Here is an 18,490-nt window from a genome sequence, read left to right as displayed (position 1 = left end):
TCCCTATAATGAACACGCTACCTCGACAACCAGTAAAATCAAGAACATAATCTTAAAAAATCTACAAAAATCCACAAACAACGAAACTATTTAAATTCAACAACATAATACTCTCGCCCTTAAGATTCCCCAAATGTAAAATATGAGCACAAAATTTCCCTTTTTACAACATAAAAAAAAAACTTATTTCATTCATCCATGAAGTCACTTAAAGTGAAGAATAAGAAGAACGCGAAGAAGAAGAAAAACATAAAAACTTGTACATGATTTGATAACATCTTTCAAGGCAACATTTTTACGACCTACGCTATTAAATTATCAAAATTCTTGTATCTTAAATTACTCATGAAAATTCAAGTTAAAGTAAGAGCCAGCCACGACCGAATGAGTTCAGTCGAAGCAACAGAGACACCGATAAAGTCAAATTTGTAGCTTGAAATTTTTACTTTTTCTTCTTTTCACAAAATGTAATTTAATTACGTTAAATGCTTTCGAGGATTCTTCTTAGGGAATTTTCGAAGATTACGTGCCGCAATGAATTGGATACTGCACATCTACATCATCGTATTAACGGAAAGACGCTAAGTTGCTCTGACGAATCCTTAACGGCTGTTATCGACCCCAATTGACCCATATTTGGGGAAAACAATGTGATTCATCGCATTGTACCACTCGGGTCACGAACCAAAAACGGTCCTATTTAACAAAAAAATGGAAGACCCCTCCCCACCCTCTAAGTCAGTGATGGGTATCTTGTGTGTTGCGGCATACAAGTTGCTTGCCAAAATGTATTCGAAATGCCATGAACCGTATACCGTGAACGATTTCAGTCCAGGCTTACATTCAGTCCAGGCTAAAGCCCACCATCCCCTAGTCGTTCCCATAACTTCCAAACATTCCCCACTTAAATACAATCTGATGTATGTTTTCTGTTGCTGTTGATACAATTAACATTGCATAAAATTTATTTACAACATTTTTTTCACATTAAACATAAAATAATCTCTGTTGAATTTACACAATTCGTTTACATTTTTTTCGTGTAGCTCATTAATTGTAGATGTATTATACATCTCAACATTTTAAATTTTTCAAGTGGAAATTTTAATGATTTTTCTTCTTTGTTGCGTTGTTTGAATGAATGAAGTCATTTTTTGGGCTTTTTAATATGTGAGGTCATGGATCACAAATGATCTGTACGACCAGCAAAGTATGTAAGTAAGTGTGGTACATGTGTACCTATATTTAAGTACATTAGGATTATTTTGATTAAATTTCACGTTTGAATGGCTTTTTGCCCCACATCCTCAATTTTGGACAAAAAATACTCTAGTTATGAGTGATTTTGGTCGAAATGCTTCAGTGTTAGTCAATCAATGGCTGAATTGGCAGTTAATTCTAGGGAGGTAGCCAAATGTAGACATTGTGATTCTGACCATTCTTCTGGAAATTGAAAAAAAAAACATTCAAGGCTGTTTTTTGGGTCATATTAAAAAATGGCTTAAACTTCCTAAACCCCTTCTTATCTTCTTTCATCAGCAGCCTACGGCGACCGACTGACCACAAATTGATGGTTTTAAGTCTATCAAGAGTGGAATTTGGGGTTTGAAGAGCAGAGTGGAATTTGGGGTTTCAAGTAGAGAGAAATTTATGGGTATCTGATCAGAATGAAATCTGGGATATTCCAGGAAGTCGAGCCAAAGATAGCCGAGTGTCTGCCAGTGCATAAGGAAGGCCATCTGTGTCTGAGTGGTTAATTAATAGGTCAATTTCTCAATCATTTAATAGAGTGTTGTCGATTTGTCAAGGATTCTCTCAATGCTCACGATATTACCTTGATAACTTGCCAAATCTGGACTCAATTATATAAAATTCTGGCTAAATCCTTGAACAATTCCAAACTACAACAAAGCAATAAAACTAAAAATATGCTTCACCACCTTAATCCTTTCCCATATCATTGAATAAAATATTTTTAAATCCTACTCTAAAGCTTAGAAGCTATAATTTCAGATCATATTCTCAACATATTCTTCTTTATATCATCTACCTCCTGAATTTTAAACAAATATAAAGTTCAATTCAACTCAAAAAAGCTCAAAACTATCCATTCATTTTAAATGAGTGATCCCATCATCAAACCCCAAAAATTTAATAAACGAAGCATTCAAAAAAGGCGTGAAATAGTAAAACAATGAGAAAGTTGACACAAAACTTAATGAAACCAAATCATGTAACTGTTAGCTGAGGGGTAGAAAAACTTTTTCCTATATATATAAATGTTGTGGCTTGCTGACACATGTAAAACTGTCTGTGTATGTATTTGTGTGGTTTTAAAAGACTGAAAATTCACATGTAATTAATTTTCATTCTTGAACATTTACAAGATGATCTTTTAATTGAATTTTACCGCATTTATTTCTGTCGTTGGAGCTTTAAACAATTTTTTATTTATTAAGTACGAAATGAAGTTTATCAATATAAAATTTTACCATTTGCCACATTTAATGATTTATGTTCTTTCCCCTCAAAAAAATGAGAAAAACTTTTTTTTAACGTTAAATCATTGGATTTTAATTGTGTTTTTGGCAGTGTGGGATGCGTAATTCATTTGCCAGGCATTCTCATTGTTCCGTATGAAAATAACATAATTTCTAAAATTGAATAATTTTGCATAATGAATTTCATTCAAACATTGAAACTTCTAAAGTTTATGTCTTTTTTCATGCAGCTGTATTTGTAAATGTATGTATAGTAGAATGCTTGAATGGGGGTCATTTGACAGTGAGGGCTTCAAATATTTGTGGTCAAAATGTCTTTGGTAGATGATTCCAGTTTAAAAGTTTGTTTTTTATGCAAATCAAGTGATTTAGCAAATATCTTTCACAGTTTTACCTTAAAATAATGGAACTCCCAAACTGTTAAGTCTCCTTTGAAGCTCTTTCATTTCTAGTCACTAAAACGACGAAGTTTAGGTATCCTAGCAATTAAGTTGTGTTGCTAGTGCTAATTTTACCTGAATTTAGAATAAATTGGTCGAATCTTGCACATTTTTAATCGAGAAAGTGATGCAATGTCCTTAAACACCACTTCGTTTTTGCTAGGGCGACAATACGTCATCGTATTAACAGTAAATCATCCAAGCGACAACAAGACGGATGATTTCAACCCATTTTCATGGTGATAAATGTAATTCACAGCTTTTTGTTCCTTAAAAATCGGAACAAAAGTTGGAAATTCTCCATACGTTGCTGATTTCAGTCAATGATATCTAAGAAGATGGTTTACATTCAAAGACGTATGCTTAGGATGTTTTGAGACGAAAATCCCGAGTCTCCTAAATTCTGCCGGTAATACCAAAATGATTTAAAACATCCCTTTAAAAAAGTGCTGGCAATGCTCATCACTTTCTTTATCCAGCTTCATTTGAGTTCTGTTCACAATTTTAAAGAAGCTTCTTGCAATTCCTGACAACTCATATAAGCTTTAAACTGCATACCTGACTGCACAATGAGATTTCATCGGTAATTTTAGACGTCATTAACGAACAACTCCCTCACATAAAAACACATTTTCACAGATCCCACCACAAATTATGAATTTGCGTTCATTCACAAATTTTTTTTTTCTTTCCTACGTTGCATCTCATTTTTCTAGGAAAAATGGTGACAGTAATTGGATTTTTGGTTAGGTAGGTTGACTGCCAATTTTATTTTCTAGGTAAAAAAGTATATTTTTGTGGTAAGCTGTGAACTAGTAGCGACGTTAGAAGCAGTGAACAGTAAGTACATAAAAGTGGTAAAGTTTAAAATAGAAACCAATTTGATGAAATTTTGCTTCAACTGACATGTGTAGTGTGCAGTACATTGAGCTATTGAACTGTATTTTCATCGATCTATGAAATTGAATTTTATGAAAATTCTTGGAAAACTGTGCAATATTGTAGGAGTAAATGCAAAATTTAATTTGGATCAAAATGAGGTTAGGTATCGCATTTCTTTAAATACAATAAACGGGAAAATTTGAACAAATTTGGTTTAATTATTGTATTGGTAATTGAAGGATCAATTGGGATCACGCGGTCGCCCTAAGAACTCATGGAAAGAGTCATGTCGATAGAGATGGTAATGCACTTGGCATCGGTACACGAGCGGCTGCCAGCGTCTAAATGCGAACTATGAGACTTATTTACTTACTGGGACCATGTTATGACTTTGAGTCTAAGTTGCAATAAAATGCTTTACATTCGACTTTATTGCTGGCCGAATCACGAAGCTTGTATAAATTACAAATTGCAAACTAAGGGAAGCAATGGATCACAATTGATCTGTACTTCCAGCGGAACAAGTAAATAATTGACCATAACAGGCAAAGAATCCAATTTAACGTACCGTAGTGGTCTTTCTGTGATATGAAAGCATACTCTCTGCCTATTAGAGTGGGTTCTGTACAAGAACATACTGGGCGTTGAGAGACTACCTACTCCCCCTGCCCACTGGACCCTCGACAAATTTATAGAACAAATTCTTCATTTTTCTGAGATTTTTCAAGGCAAAATTCCAACAAATTCCAAAAATCCAGAAAAAACTGAAAATATAGTTATTAAGCTAAACCAATATAAATGCGCCCTAAAACCTCCACTTGATTTTCTAACTTCCCACCACAATTAATTCGCTGATGCTCTTCTCCCCCTTGTTCTCATTAGCATGATTTAATTTTACAGTATTTCATAATTATTATTGTTCGTACAAAAAAGTTGGAGATAAAGAAATATTGGCACCGTGGATGAAAATGAAAAAAGCGGCTAGTTGTAATTAAGCAGCTCTTCCCTTCACTCATTGACAAGAGCATAATTAATTTAATAATGTTCAGAAAATCGAAGTGAAATTTTGGGAGTATTTTTGTGGTTATGTTTATGGCTCATTATGCATGTGCTGGTGATTTGCAATATTTTAAGCTACAAGCTATTAATAATGGAAATCTCTATAGACACATAAAAATATGTGTGCATTCACATGCCTGTTATTCAATTTATACATTGTCGAGTGCTCTTAAAAAACTTTTTGTAGATTTTAAAGTGTTGAATTTTATGAATGTGAAACATATTTAGTACTTATCATTTTGGTACAATCACTTCTTGTTATGTTCAGCCTATTGTTTTGATTTAATTGCCACTACAGAAACATGTTTATTGGATGTGTTTTGATTGTTATTACAAGAAACGAGAAATAGTAAAATATTGCAAGATGGGAATAGAAATAATAATTAATTTTAGGGGTTGGAGAAGCTATATTGTTGATTTTTTGGAATGTATTGAAATAATATTTACTAGAAACGAAGGTTTTTGGATGTATTGCTTTAAGGCAGAGCTCAAAAAAGACTCAAATTTGCATGGAATAATAGTCAACTTGGATAACGTCGACATTATGTTCTTTTTTAAGATCTTAAAAGAAGTGCAATGATTTGTCTAAGAATGTCATGTGCTGTAAACCTTAGATTGTTCCTCAGAGTTTACTAGCTGCAACAAGTCAAAGAGTGAGTTAAGCACAGCAAAATGAAGCGTAGCAAAATAAAGTTCCTGAGTCACAGATTCAGACCTTCAACTAAAACAAATGGTGCACGAATATCACATAATTGGATAATTTAATGTGGGCCGATGTGGAGCTATCTTAAGACTAAATTCAAGTGATAATCTGACACTTCATTAACCTTACGCTGGATTGTTCAATTCAAGAGTTCACGAGGGCACCCCAAGAACTTTCGAACATTGAAACATGCTGTCGATAGAATTGAAATGCTCCTGGCATCAGAAGTTAGAAAGTGGTTGCCAGTGTTAAAGCCAGCTTCAGAAGCAAACTGAGGGAGGTCATGGATCAAAACTGATATGCACGGCCAGCGAAGTAAGAAACAAATTCACTCAAAGTTATATTATCTTAGTTATCACCTAATAATCGTAAATGAATAGAATATTCTAAGATAACCATTATATGAAGAATTTAGTTCGAATCTGAAGCAGTGTTAAATTCCAGGTATTTCGATACCCAGAGGCAATCATTTCAACAAAATTTACAAATTCTAAAGAAAAGGTACAATTTGTATTAAATCATTCTATAGTTCAAAAGTTCACGAGCTCAAAAATCTTTCGAATATATAATTTGCTGTCGAACACCAATTAAAATGCTAGGCATAATTTAAGAACGGAAGCCATGGAAGTCATTGTTGTGATCATGTGAAGCCGAAAATAGAGGGGTATCAGGGGGAATAGGGGGTGTGATGTGAAGTTATGTGAAGTCGTGTGAAGCCATGTAAGCCGAACATAAGCCAGGGGGAATAGGGGGTATTATGTGAAGTTATGTGAAGTCGTAAAATGAAGCCATATAAGCCGAAAATTCAGAGGGGTATCAAGAATAGGGGTAATTGAAGTTATGTAAGTCCATGTAAAACCGTTTCGAAGCCATAAAAGCCCAAAATATCAGGGGTTCACAAATGTTCCAATGTGATGCCACATGAAGCTTGTGAAGCTGAAATCAATTCTATAGTTCAAAATTCTCAAAAATCATGTTTAATATTAAAATATTTGTAGCAAGAAGTCACAATCAATATGTTTAACATGAAATAACAATAAACATTTATGCCATCCCAATTATATTATGAGACATATGAGAATAAAGACTCAACTTAAAGAAGAATTGATATATAAATTAGAAATAAATACTTACTCATCTCAAGAAATAATTGATTTACGGTATCATATGCATCCCAGTATGGTACATCCATTTTCGATTTTACTAAATCACTTTCATTATCATCATCATCTAAACGATCATGCTGACCATTTTTATTATTTTGTTCATCACCATCCTCCTCATCCTCACCCTTAACATAATCATCATTCTCTCCATCATCAATTCCATCTAATTCTATTTCATTACTATCGTCATCATTCATATCATCAGTTGATTTTGATAACTGATTATTTGGAAAATTTCTTTTGACAATATAACGTTTCATGAGATGTTGCTTAAAGTTCCTACTTCCAATATCGTCTGTTAATGATCTACGATGTCGATTATTTGTTGATGATAAGGCGTGATAAATGAATTGCGTTTGATGTTGTTGACTTTGTATAGACTCGATAACATTATCAACATTATCTTTGTCACTAATGCTAGTTCCAACGCTTTCAATTCTGTTGTCATTATCATTATTAATGCTCCTACTTATTGCACTACTAATATTTAACATATCTATGTGGTGTTGATTCTCATGATTTGACTCTTGTTGATGATGTAATTGGGAAGACATCAATAAATCAGATGATGATAATAATGATGATGGTGCTGGTAATGATTCGACTAAATGACTGGTACTACCTAATCGCTTCAATGAATCCATTTCGATTGAATGCTTATTTGAGGGCGTTGCATCACCATTGGGATTCCTATTTGTGGATATATGTGTGTATGTGAGCATGAGATTAAGGACAGAAAGGAACAAAAAAGAAAACAAATTTATTTTTTTTAAAGGAACTAGAACTTAAGTGAGGCATGAAATTGCTTACCCTGTTTTTATGAAATTGGCCAAATAATGAATTAATATTCTACTAGTTTGAATGTCTTGCTGCGTGTAATTGTATGAAAATAGTGGTGTCATTGGAAGTCCGAAACAGAAAGGCACATCTTCGCCACGTACAGTTCCAAATCTCTGTAAGATAAATAAGAAGAAAGGATAAAGATTTAGTAAGGGTTATAAAGAAAATTTAATTTAAGGCATTTTTCTCTGTTGAATTTAGAGTAGATGCTTTGTTGACTGACATTTTATGTTCCTAGGACATTTTTCAAGCATGTCGTAGATTTGATTTATTTCATAGAATTTTGTGGAGCTTTTCCGAACAGATGAGGAGCATTCTCATGAGAATGCTTACAAAAATGGAGTAGAAAATTGAGTGCTGATCTAATATTTTTGAAAATGCTCATGAGTCCTTAAGCATGAGTGTACTTTCGGTCTAGATTACCATATGTCTTAAGGATTAATCTTGGCTATAAAACACAGAAATGTCATTCAAGGCCATTTAATTCTCCTGTTCACCATCTCACGAATAGATCATTTCAAATTGAATATTTGAACTTTCTTTGAGATTGAAATGTCAATGAAATTTCAATTCACGCACATTCTATGTATATAATATCCTTCAACGCCTATAGCAATCTGATTTTAATTTCTCAGGAATTGAATATTGACATTTGAATTTCAATATAAATTGCTTAATATAGCTCCTGATACAATCGTTCGCAATCGTTTAAAATGAATTTGATTATGATTAGCTTATCACTTTACAGTTTAGGAGAAGATAAATCTCTGAATGTACGTAACAGGCTGGCGTGACTCAAGCATGGTGCTATATATAAACCGAATCAGATTCACGAAAAATCAGAGTTGCGTTGGTTTGAAGTCTGTTTCTAGATCAATTAATTGAGTTATGCTAATCGGGAACTTAGCTCGATAATCGATAAAACTAGAAGATCTGCTTGTCACAGAAGTAAACACAATCATGGATCAAGCATTAGGAACAACTGTTCAAAGCAAAACCTATGGTTTATTGTGGGTTCCAGACCTTTGCCATACTTTTCTCCTTACATATAATGAGTATGCTCATGATGGTACATGTGGATATTAGTAACATGTAAACATTGTCTGTGCGGACTTAACGACCTCATTGACTGAATCCAATAAAGGGATTATATGCTATATTGAGATTGAGATATACTGATCGAACGAAGACAGGCACTTCTCAAAATAAGGTACAACAACAGGCAAAGACACCGCTTTTTGATGCCGTAGTTGTACATATTTCTATACCATGAAAGCTCGTTGCCTGTTAGGTGTAGAACTCAAAGTCGACTTAGATTTTAAATGACTCTATTCCATGCCGCAGCCGAAAATCCTTTCATACACAACTGCGCTCCTTGCTACAGTTTAGTTTAAAATTGTGTAGTTCCGACGACCATCTCTTATAAACCATCTTAGTCTCTGTTTTTATATCCAACATTAAACAATAACTCAACCATCCTTAACAACAAAATCTGCGCTCTATCATAAAAATTAAAAAAATTCATGAATAAAAAAAAATATTTTCATCTTTCGCTTGAAAAATATCCTTTTAGTGCTTTCAATTAGACTTTTTTGTTACAAAACACCGAAAAAACATAGCAGGTAGGATGGATGAGCAAGAAGAAAGTAAAAATATTATCATAAATAAAATAGCAACATTATTCAGTAATTGTTTGCAGAGGAACAATACAAAAAATTGAAGGTAGAGATGAATATAGAACGAGGAATGGAACAAAAGAATGATGAGTCGGATAATATGAATTTCTATGAAACATAAATGAATGGATGAAAGGGCAATCCTAAAGGATTGTAATGTTATGGAAAGGTACGGTAGTATTATGTCATCAGTTGAAGGAGCATTCTTTGCTATTTCACGTTAGATGTATTTCTTAATATATTGCAGACAATGGTGTGCCAGTAGGTGTTGGTTTTTTGAAGTTGTACAGTTTGTCAAGCATAGCCTGAGCTTGAATAAATGATGAACAACTGGTCAAGTACAGCATGAGCTCGATTTGAGGCTTAAAAACTCATAAAGAACAATTTGAGCTCGACTTGAAGCTGAGAAGCCGATCAAGTACAGCCTGAGCTGGATTTGGAGCTGAGAAGCTGATCAAACTCAACCTGAGCTATATTTGAAGCTTAGCAACTCATAAAGAACAATTTGAGCTCGAAAACTTGACAATCTGAGCTATTTGAAACTTAGATCATAAAGTACAGTTTGAGCTCGACTTGAAGCTAAAAACTGCTAATCAAGTACAGCCTGAGCACTTTTTGAGCTAAAAATCATAAAGTACAGTTTGATCTCGAATTGAAGCTGATCAAGCACAGCCTGAGCTTGATTTGAAGCTTAGCAACTCAATAAGATCAGTTTAAGCTCGACTTGAAGCTGAGAAGCTGATCAAGCACAGCTTGAACTCGATTTGAGACTAAGCATCTTACAAAGACTAGTTTGAGCTCGACTTGAACTTAAATAGCTTGTCAAGCACAGCGTTAGCTCGACTTAATGCTGAACAGCTGGTTTATCACAGACTAAGCTCAATTTAAAGTTGAGTAGCAAATATCCCACCATTTTCAACATGCACACCTCCAAAATAAATCAATTGGCACACAACACCATTATTACATTATGCGAGCCCAATGGAAAACGAAGAAATATAGTAAGAATACCTCAATAGAATTGAGGTAACAATTCTTTTATGAAGCAATATTATTTTAACAAAGAGTAAAAGAGAAATTTCGCATCTATTCAGTTTAACATCCATCCAAAAAACAACCCGTACGGAATGAAAAAAAAAGAAGAAGAAAAAAAACTTCTTTTCCTTCTCATTTATTTTATTTTCCTTTTGAATCTACGCTTTCTATCCTCTATCTCTCATTGAATTCATGCTTATGATGCTACATGCCTAGTTGCTGGTTTCATTCATTTCTGTTACACTTTCTTTCACTCCTTAATATGGATTTATTTATTTTTTTTTTCCTTTTTCTTTTCATATTTTCGTTCCTTTTCTTGGAACCGGAGATGGAAAGAATAGATTTGAAGTTTCTATCTGTTCATGTATATCCAACAAACCGTGTCATACAATGGGAATATAAAGGGAATATCTTTAACATCATTTGACCATTATGTTTTAACACATTAAAGTTTATTGTTTTTTGAAGGAGTTGGGGGAGGTATGGTGTAGCATGGGTCATGTATGCTGGGTTGTGGCATTAAGCTACAGTGGTTTATGAAGCTACAACCGGAAATCCTTAATTAAATAGCTCTAAACAATGTCAACCTTAAGATTTTTAGCATCTCTTAAACAACCCCCAATAGCACAGCTCGGTTAGTCGATCCATAGCCTGAGTACTCAGTATGTGTAAATCTGGCATGATGTCGGACTCAAATCATCCTCCAAAATTTCCAAAATTTCAATCCCGGAATTTCAATATTGGAAAATCATGCCCAGTACCGGAATCCCGAGATTGAAAACCCTCATCCTGTGCTTTTCGGATACTCTCCTCTCAATCACATCCCAAACTATACAAATATCATCAAAAAAATCAAATCTCATCTCACCTGTGGAAAATCTCGTTCACTCGTTCGATGCTTAAATTGCATAAAATACGACTTTCCACCTCGTAGACTGTGTAAATAACCCAATCTAACAAGTGGCGCAACTGTGTGTCCATCACTCAATAACTCTAAGGCAGCATCTCTCGATCCCAATTGATTTCTGGGCGGCTGTTCCCAGTATGTGTATTCATTCTAATGGAATAATAGGAAAATAGGATAAAATTAGATAAATATTTTAATGTTGTATATTGGTTGTGTGTGAGATTGCAATTTTGAGGAATTGGGAAAAAATGAATGTGAACTTCTAGATTTTTGTGGATGATGACATGCGGATGTTATGGTACATAGGCTTGGAATGTGGTTTTTGGAGCAAAATTCGTTGATTTTTTTGGGGTTTTTTGTTAAAAATGTTCCAAAACTGATACACCACTCGCCCCACCTGATTCTGCATTTGTCGTCGCATTCTGCATTCCCACCAATAATATGCAATACCAGAAAATCGCGAAATCCAAGCCAAACATCAACGAAACTCCAAAAGAGACCCCCACACCCCCTTAAAAAATGAATTCATCCAAATTACCCTTATTTCCCACAACATTCTCACCATTGAATGAATGCTGTAATTTTCTAGAAAAATTCAAATCTAGCACCTCACAAAAAAAAAGAAGTTCACAACAATCCACCCCCACATCAAAAATACAAAGAAGGACCATCAAAAAAAAGGAAAAAATAAATAAAAAGAAGTACAAAAATTTCAATTTAATTTTGTTAAAATGCAAAGAATTTACGAGAAAATTTGTCTCATATCTTTTTTGTGTGTTGTCAAAAAAATTTCAAACATGTATGTTCCCGTGTGTGATAAAAGGCATTTGTAAAGATGGAGATTCTTTGGTACATATATCATCATCATCATCATCATGATTAAACTTCCCACAAAAAAAAATGCCTTTATCGCACTTCTATTTGGGACTACTTTTTTTTGTGAATATATATCAGAATAAAAGGAATGAATGTGATACATGCAGATGTATGTGACATAAACGGCACTGATGGGGGCATTCGGATGTTAGGGGATGATAAAATTTGTCAATTTGCAGCATTTTGGACTGGTTTCTTTGGAATGGCACTGGTGTACATTTACCAAACTTTACTGTCCAAGTACTTATATGAACAGCAGTAGTGTGGGCTATATCGAACTGAGACACTACACCAGTGAAGGTGATTTTCAAGACTTGACCGAGACTAGAGTCTTGTCGACCAAGTCTCGAGTAGACTCAGACCAGAGCTTGAAGTCGATTTGAATTCTGTACGCAGTCGAATCTACGAGTCAATTTACAAAACCCAAGATTTGGCCTTAAGGCTTTGACTTCAAAAGATTTATTTGAAGTTTCAGTCGAGATCGAGATCGGATCTTGGCATAGGATATTCAAGTCGACTTCGATCTTTGACCTCAAGGCCTTGACTTCCAGAAAATCCTTTGATCTTGTTCTCGATCTCGTTCAATTCGTTCAAATCGAGTCCAAATCAAGAAACCCTACAAATCAGTATCATAGAAGTCAGCTCTTGGTCTCGAACTCACTGTTGCACAATTACTGGACAATTGTTGGATGTTGAACTCCCCATACTTCATTCCCAATACCCTCCAATACTACCATACACCATACCCCAATTCAAATTGTCACACAACATCCAAAAAACCCTCCCAACAGACCAAAAAAATAAAAAGTAAAAATAAGAACAGAATGAATGTCCAGAAGGTCTATATATATATTTTTTTTCTATTACTCACTTTTAAGGCCGAAAAAATTTCATTCAAATGAAAATGATAAGCATTCCTAACATACGTTCGTAATATACGATCTCTTCGTGTTTCGTTAAAACCGAATTCTAAGTCTTGTGCACTGAAGTCGAGATATGATTCTATGGATGTCACAGCAAACAGTAGTTGACGTGATGGAAAGTCAGCTAATTCGATACCGGCAGGACTGTTGGGAATGTGATTAGTATATTCATTTTTATAGAAAAAAGAGACAAAAATTGTCAAAATTGACAATAAAAAATTTAAAAAATCTTACCCAGCAATTGCTGCGCCCATCGGAATTGTAATTTGTGTGATGGGCGTAATGGCAGGATTAACAATAACTGTTCCATCAACGAATGGGGCAAAACCCGGCAGAAATCTGTTGAAAAGAGAGAAAAAAAAGAATGAGATAAAAATTGTGATATGAATGAACGAAAATAGTCCTAAAAAGCAGCATGAGGCCGTTTGTCGTTTGTATGTATTCTGATCCTTTCACCCGAAAAATATAAAATTAAAATGAATATAGCACGGAACTTTTATTGTATCGTGTCTGGCATTTTTTTACTAGTTAGCGGGTGTAGTTAGGAAATGTGTAAGCTGTTGCTGTTTTATTGTCGTTGAGTGAATTTTCTGGATAAAGTTTTAAGTGTTTGAATTTTGGGCAATTAGGAGTAATTAGATGAGAAACAAGGAATGATTCCAATGACTCATTAAGGAACATTAGCCAATTACATAAAACTTAACAGGGAAGAAAGTTGACAATTTCGGTATGGAGTACAAATTTTGGATCATATGATTTTGTTACAAATCGTTATGATTAAGGGAGAGGTTTTATTAAGCTTTCATTCATTCAGCGTTTCATAATTTCCATTTTTTAGTCAGCTTTAAGGTTCCTATAGATCTCAATATCAAACTGTGACCTAAATGGACCTAATCCACTCCAGTGTATTCTCCTAACGACAGCTTAAAGCCGTTTTGAATCCTAAATGGAGTCAACCGATTATTCTATGTTAATGCGGTACCATACGCAAGTGACACCAGCCTGATGTCCGATTTTGGATTGATCAGCCTACTTGTGCATGACAGCAACTTGACACAGTACAGACAGAATGCCAGTTAGATGCAAAAAAACGGAAAATCTGAACAAACATTATGACAAGGCCAGTAAAAGAGCCAGATGGAATGCCTTTTGTAGTAACCTAGGCTGCACATCGGAGCATGGTTCTAGTAAGTAAGTAAGTGCCTACTTTTAACCAAAGTTTAGAGTTGATTCGAATTTTATACGAAGTCGAGTGTTGATTCGGTGTTAATCCAGCACAATGTCAGAGTCACAACGGCCTGGTGTCCAATTTGGGATCAATTAACCGATTTTTGTGATTCGGGGAGTCCGTTTGACACAAAAGAAGATGCCATATGGCTGCCAAAAAGAGACGACTTCCATTTGGCTAATAAAAGAGCTTTAGTAGAGTCTTATAAGCTCCATTACAGAGCTATCTTCATTTGCGACGCTCCAGAGACTAAATTAGTTCCATTTCAAACTTACAATCCTGAACTTAAGTATTCAAACTACATTTGATCTCTAAATGCGCTTCTAAATCCAATTCCCAAATCCCAATATCAATGATAATCTCACTAACTGTTTTACACTGCATATAACCCATAGCATCAACATCAATTTTAAAACCCAGTAAGTTCATTTAACATGAAGGATTTACTAACACTGCATTGGAATTTTTAATGAAAGGAATATTAAGCTTCTCACATTCATCCTTTGTGAAATTTTTTTTTGCTTCTCTCTTTCGTATCCAGTGAACTGAATGACAACAATAATAATAGCAAGAGCGAGGGTCATAATTTGATTAAATAGACTTTATTATATTAGTTTAAGGAATAAAAAAAAAATCTGTCTTTTTCTTATGTCTTTGACGTATTTTTCCTGTCCTTCATCTTGTTCCTTTATTCCAAAGTAATGAAAAATAAAATTTGATTTTGTTGTTTGATGTTCTCTTATTATTCACATTAATGTAAATGAATTTAATGAAGAAACAATGAAAAGAAGTCGTTGAAATGTTTAAGGCTTCCTTTGAGAGAGCTTGACCTTCTTTTTTTGGACAATGAAATGTGAGACTGAATAATTTGAATTTAAAAAAGCATTCATGACTGAATTGGAATAAGTAAAGGTTGAAAGGTTGTAAAGTGAGTGTTATTGGAGAGGAATTTAGAGCGAATAAGCTTTAAGGATTTAGAATTTAAATGCTGAGGGGTCATTTACTGATTAAGGTAAGACAGGGACGTATTCATAGAAATAGAAGGGAAGAGGGGTTTGGAGGTCATTTCCATTCCCAAATTTTCTAGGATTTTTCGCAAAAAAAATCCCAAAAATTTTAACTTTTGTCTTTCATGCATATAAAGTGCGTTCCTGTATATAGGAGGAATGACAGGGGCAAAGGCGTATTCATAGAGGAATAAGGGAGGATGGGAGTCATACCCACCTCAATTTTTTAGACAAAATTCTCAAATTTCCTAGATTTTTTGTAAAATATCCCAAAAATCCTAACGTTCGTTGGCCACACAGAAGAAATGTGGCATGCATAAAAAGGGGCGTATTCACTGAGGAACTAAATACAGATCAAGCTTTCGACGAATTCTAAATGCGACAATGGGCCCCCGTGCGCCTTCGCCAAGGAAGTAAGTAAGTATTAACGGAGGAAGGAGGAACTATCGGGGTAATACCCAAAGAAGTCATCCCCATTTTTTGGACAATTTTATTCAATTGACTAGGCTTTTTGCAAACTATTCAATTTGCTGGACTCTTCATGACTACGTCCCTGGCCCTTGCGTTAGGGAGGTTGGAAAGGAGTGACGGTAGAAGAGGCGTGGGGTAGGCAGTTGTTAATTTATTAATCTGTAACGCAATAAATGAATGGCTTCTTACTTTTTGAATAAACTTGAGTCTACAAAATTTAAATTGTAAGCCTTTCAAAGATGGAAATTTACATTATTTTGACAAAAATTCTAACCTTGAATTTAAAAGCACAAAAACTCTTTTCAAGAATTACTTTGCAAAATCCCTTAAAGCACTCAAGGACAAAGTACCAAATTGCTAATCCAACCAAATGCAAAAACGTACCAACAAAATAATAATGAGTTTTTACAGAAAAATCCTAATTTAATAAGATTATTTTCAAATTTCAATTAATTTAAAAAATTTAAATTTAATCAAATTTCGCTTAATCATTTCAAATTAAATATTTAATCTCAAATAGACAAAATGATTAAATACAAATTTTAAACTGTTATTTAAATATTAAACGGACGTTTATAAAGAATGAGAATCACAAAGTGACTGAATGAATTTTGAATAAGACGAAGGTGAGATTTGAACTTAAAGATACGTAGGCCGGATGATGTGGGCTCATTTTGTCGTTCATCTTCTTGAATTTTTGAACATTTCTTTTATGGTGAAAGAAGAATTCAATCATTTTGTGAACTTTAATTAAATTTTGATGGATATAAAATGACATTTTTAGGGATTTTTTTTCGAAAATTAATTGATTGTTGAGTGATCGTTTGGGAGGTTTGAAAGGATATGGTGTAAAATTGTCCAAATATCCGTTCGAGACCGACTTGACTCTGGTCTGAAGCCGGATTCACTCGAATTTCACCTTAGGACAGAGAAACGCTGGCCTGGGACCGGTTTTGTCCACTCAATGTGCTTTCTTAGGTGAATGAGCCCTAACAGGCAAAGAGACTGCCTTTAGATACCGTAGTGGCATTTCTGTACCATGAAAGCATGCTCTATGCCTGTTAGGGGAAGTCTCAAAACCCTAGTTTTAGTGCAACCGAACCGAACGTTCCCCAATCGTAATATACCTCATATATACCCGAATCCAAAATGCCAAGTTTCGTTAAATTCTCAACAATTTAATTCAAAACACACAAAATGACTATTATCAGCAATTCATCCTATCCAGACAACCTCTACTTATTTTTCTAGACATTAATATATTCATACTGGCAGACGACGTTAAACTTTTCATCCTAATTTGCTTAATTTGACATCGATGTCTTCAACAGAAACTTTTTGAAATCCACAATAAAGAATAAAATTAGCTTAAAAGTTTTTTTTTACAGACCTTCCTTTCATGTTGGTGGCAAATTAATTATGACCTTTAATTGACATTTAGTTTCTTTTTTTCGAAAGTAATTAATTTAATTTTTAATGATATTTTGGTGGTAATTGTGTAGGTTTGTTCATGGATTAATAGAATAATTTATTTTGTTTTTAGTTTGAAAAGCTTCTTTTGAGTTTGGCTTTGAAAGAATGTTATTTTTGGCAAGGTGTGCAATGCAGGAAGGTGGGTTTGTGGCAGAATGATGATTGAAATGATTGGTCAATGGATTTGCTAATAAAAAATCACAATTTGATTAGAAATTAGATCAAAATTCAAATAATTAGATTGAATTTCAATCGGAATCATGTAGATCATAAATAGCGAATCCTGGGGCTTGTCTGGAGAATACAGGAGATTGTCTGGAGCTGAATAAACAGTCTTTTTGCACTGCATGCCTTCAGGGAATTATGATGCTTCCTATGACTACCCTGAATGGCACAAGGTTAAAAAGAAACCTGAATCTGATGTAATTTTATGGAACTAAGACGAAAATACGTAGTTTGGGTCTGCGGCGTTTCATGTTAGGAAGCACAAAATTTAATGATGCTTTATGTAATTTAACTCCAAATTTTTGACTGTATACTATTATTTACTTAAAAGCCTGAGCGAGTAACTTCTACAGTAGCTCCGGTATAATGAGGCATCTTCCATTTGATGTTAACAAAATAGCTCTAGGCAAACCTTTAAAAGCTCACCAGCTAAAAGCTCAAGCTTACTTCATTTGTGTCACTCGAGTAAACAAACATCATCTTTAAACCATCATCCGCCTCTTTAAAAACGAAGAAAAAAGAGATCATATCATCCGCATAATCTTCAACAGTCATTTAGCCACTGTTAAACTGTAATCACCAAATTTTAAGGATCTAATTCTATTTTTTCTGTTTTCTGTGACTGCCTTTATTAAATCTTTATGAGCCGATTTCAGTAAAGAGATTATTATTTTCTACTTTGAAAATTGTTTACCCTCATTTAGTGGGTCATTTGAAAGACATTTTTAAAAATTTGTTGACCAAATTGGGTTGTTATTGCAGGTTAGATAAATCCGAACAGCACACTGTATATGCTAGGGTGGCGCCAAGGGTCAGACACTCTAAATGTTCAGTTTTGAACGGATTCGAGTCGACTTTAGCTGATTCGAGTTTTATTGGTCACTTTAGTTTGAATTTGAGGAATTTCTCAGAAGATCCTTGTATTTGAAAAGTTCTAGATTGGATGTATTGAAAAGGACATTAGAGTCCTTAATATCCCGAACATTCCCTACGCGCAGCAAAAAGTCCTTGTTTACCCCAGTCAAGGAAGTAAGTAAGTAAGTATGTGAAAAAGTTCAACATAAGCAAATTAAAATAC

The 18,490-nt window shown here is 34.2% G+C and overlaps 1 protein-coding gene across 2 annotated transcripts in view; it reads right to left on the bottom strand.

The window, feature by feature from the left end:
- Nlg2 (Neuroligin 2) overlaps positions 1 to 18,490 on the bottom strand; it is a 121,037-nt gene that overhangs the window by 16,413 nt on the left and 86,134 nt on the right. For both annotated transcript variants that reach the window (XM_070642258.1, XM_070642259.1), the window contains exons 9-13: positions 13,243 to 13,347; positions 12,957 to 13,152; positions 11,171 to 11,359; positions 7,562 to 7,704; positions 6,720 to 7,441 (exon numbers count right to left, since the gene is read on the bottom strand). In XM_070642258.1, the coding sequence (XP_070498359.1) occupies positions 6,720 to 7,441; positions 7,562 to 7,704; positions 11,171 to 11,359; positions 12,957 to 13,152; positions 13,243 to 13,347 (1,355 nt within the window). The remainder of the gene's footprint in view (positions 1 to 6,719; positions 7,442 to 7,561; positions 7,705 to 11,170; positions 11,360 to 12,956; positions 13,153 to 13,242; positions 13,348 to 18,490) is intronic.

This window comes from Chironomus tepperi, unplaced genomic scaffold, assembly GCF_022539635.2.
Source record: "Chironomus tepperi strain 1889 unplaced genomic scaffold, CSIRO-AGI_Ctep_v1 contig_275, whole genome shotgun sequence".
Taxonomy (NCBI): domain Eukaryota; kingdom Metazoa; phylum Arthropoda; class Insecta; order Diptera; family Chironomidae; genus Chironomus; species Chironomus tepperi.
The sequence above is the reverse complement of the archived record's forward strand: the minus strand, read 5'-3'. Positions and strand labels throughout refer to the sequence as shown.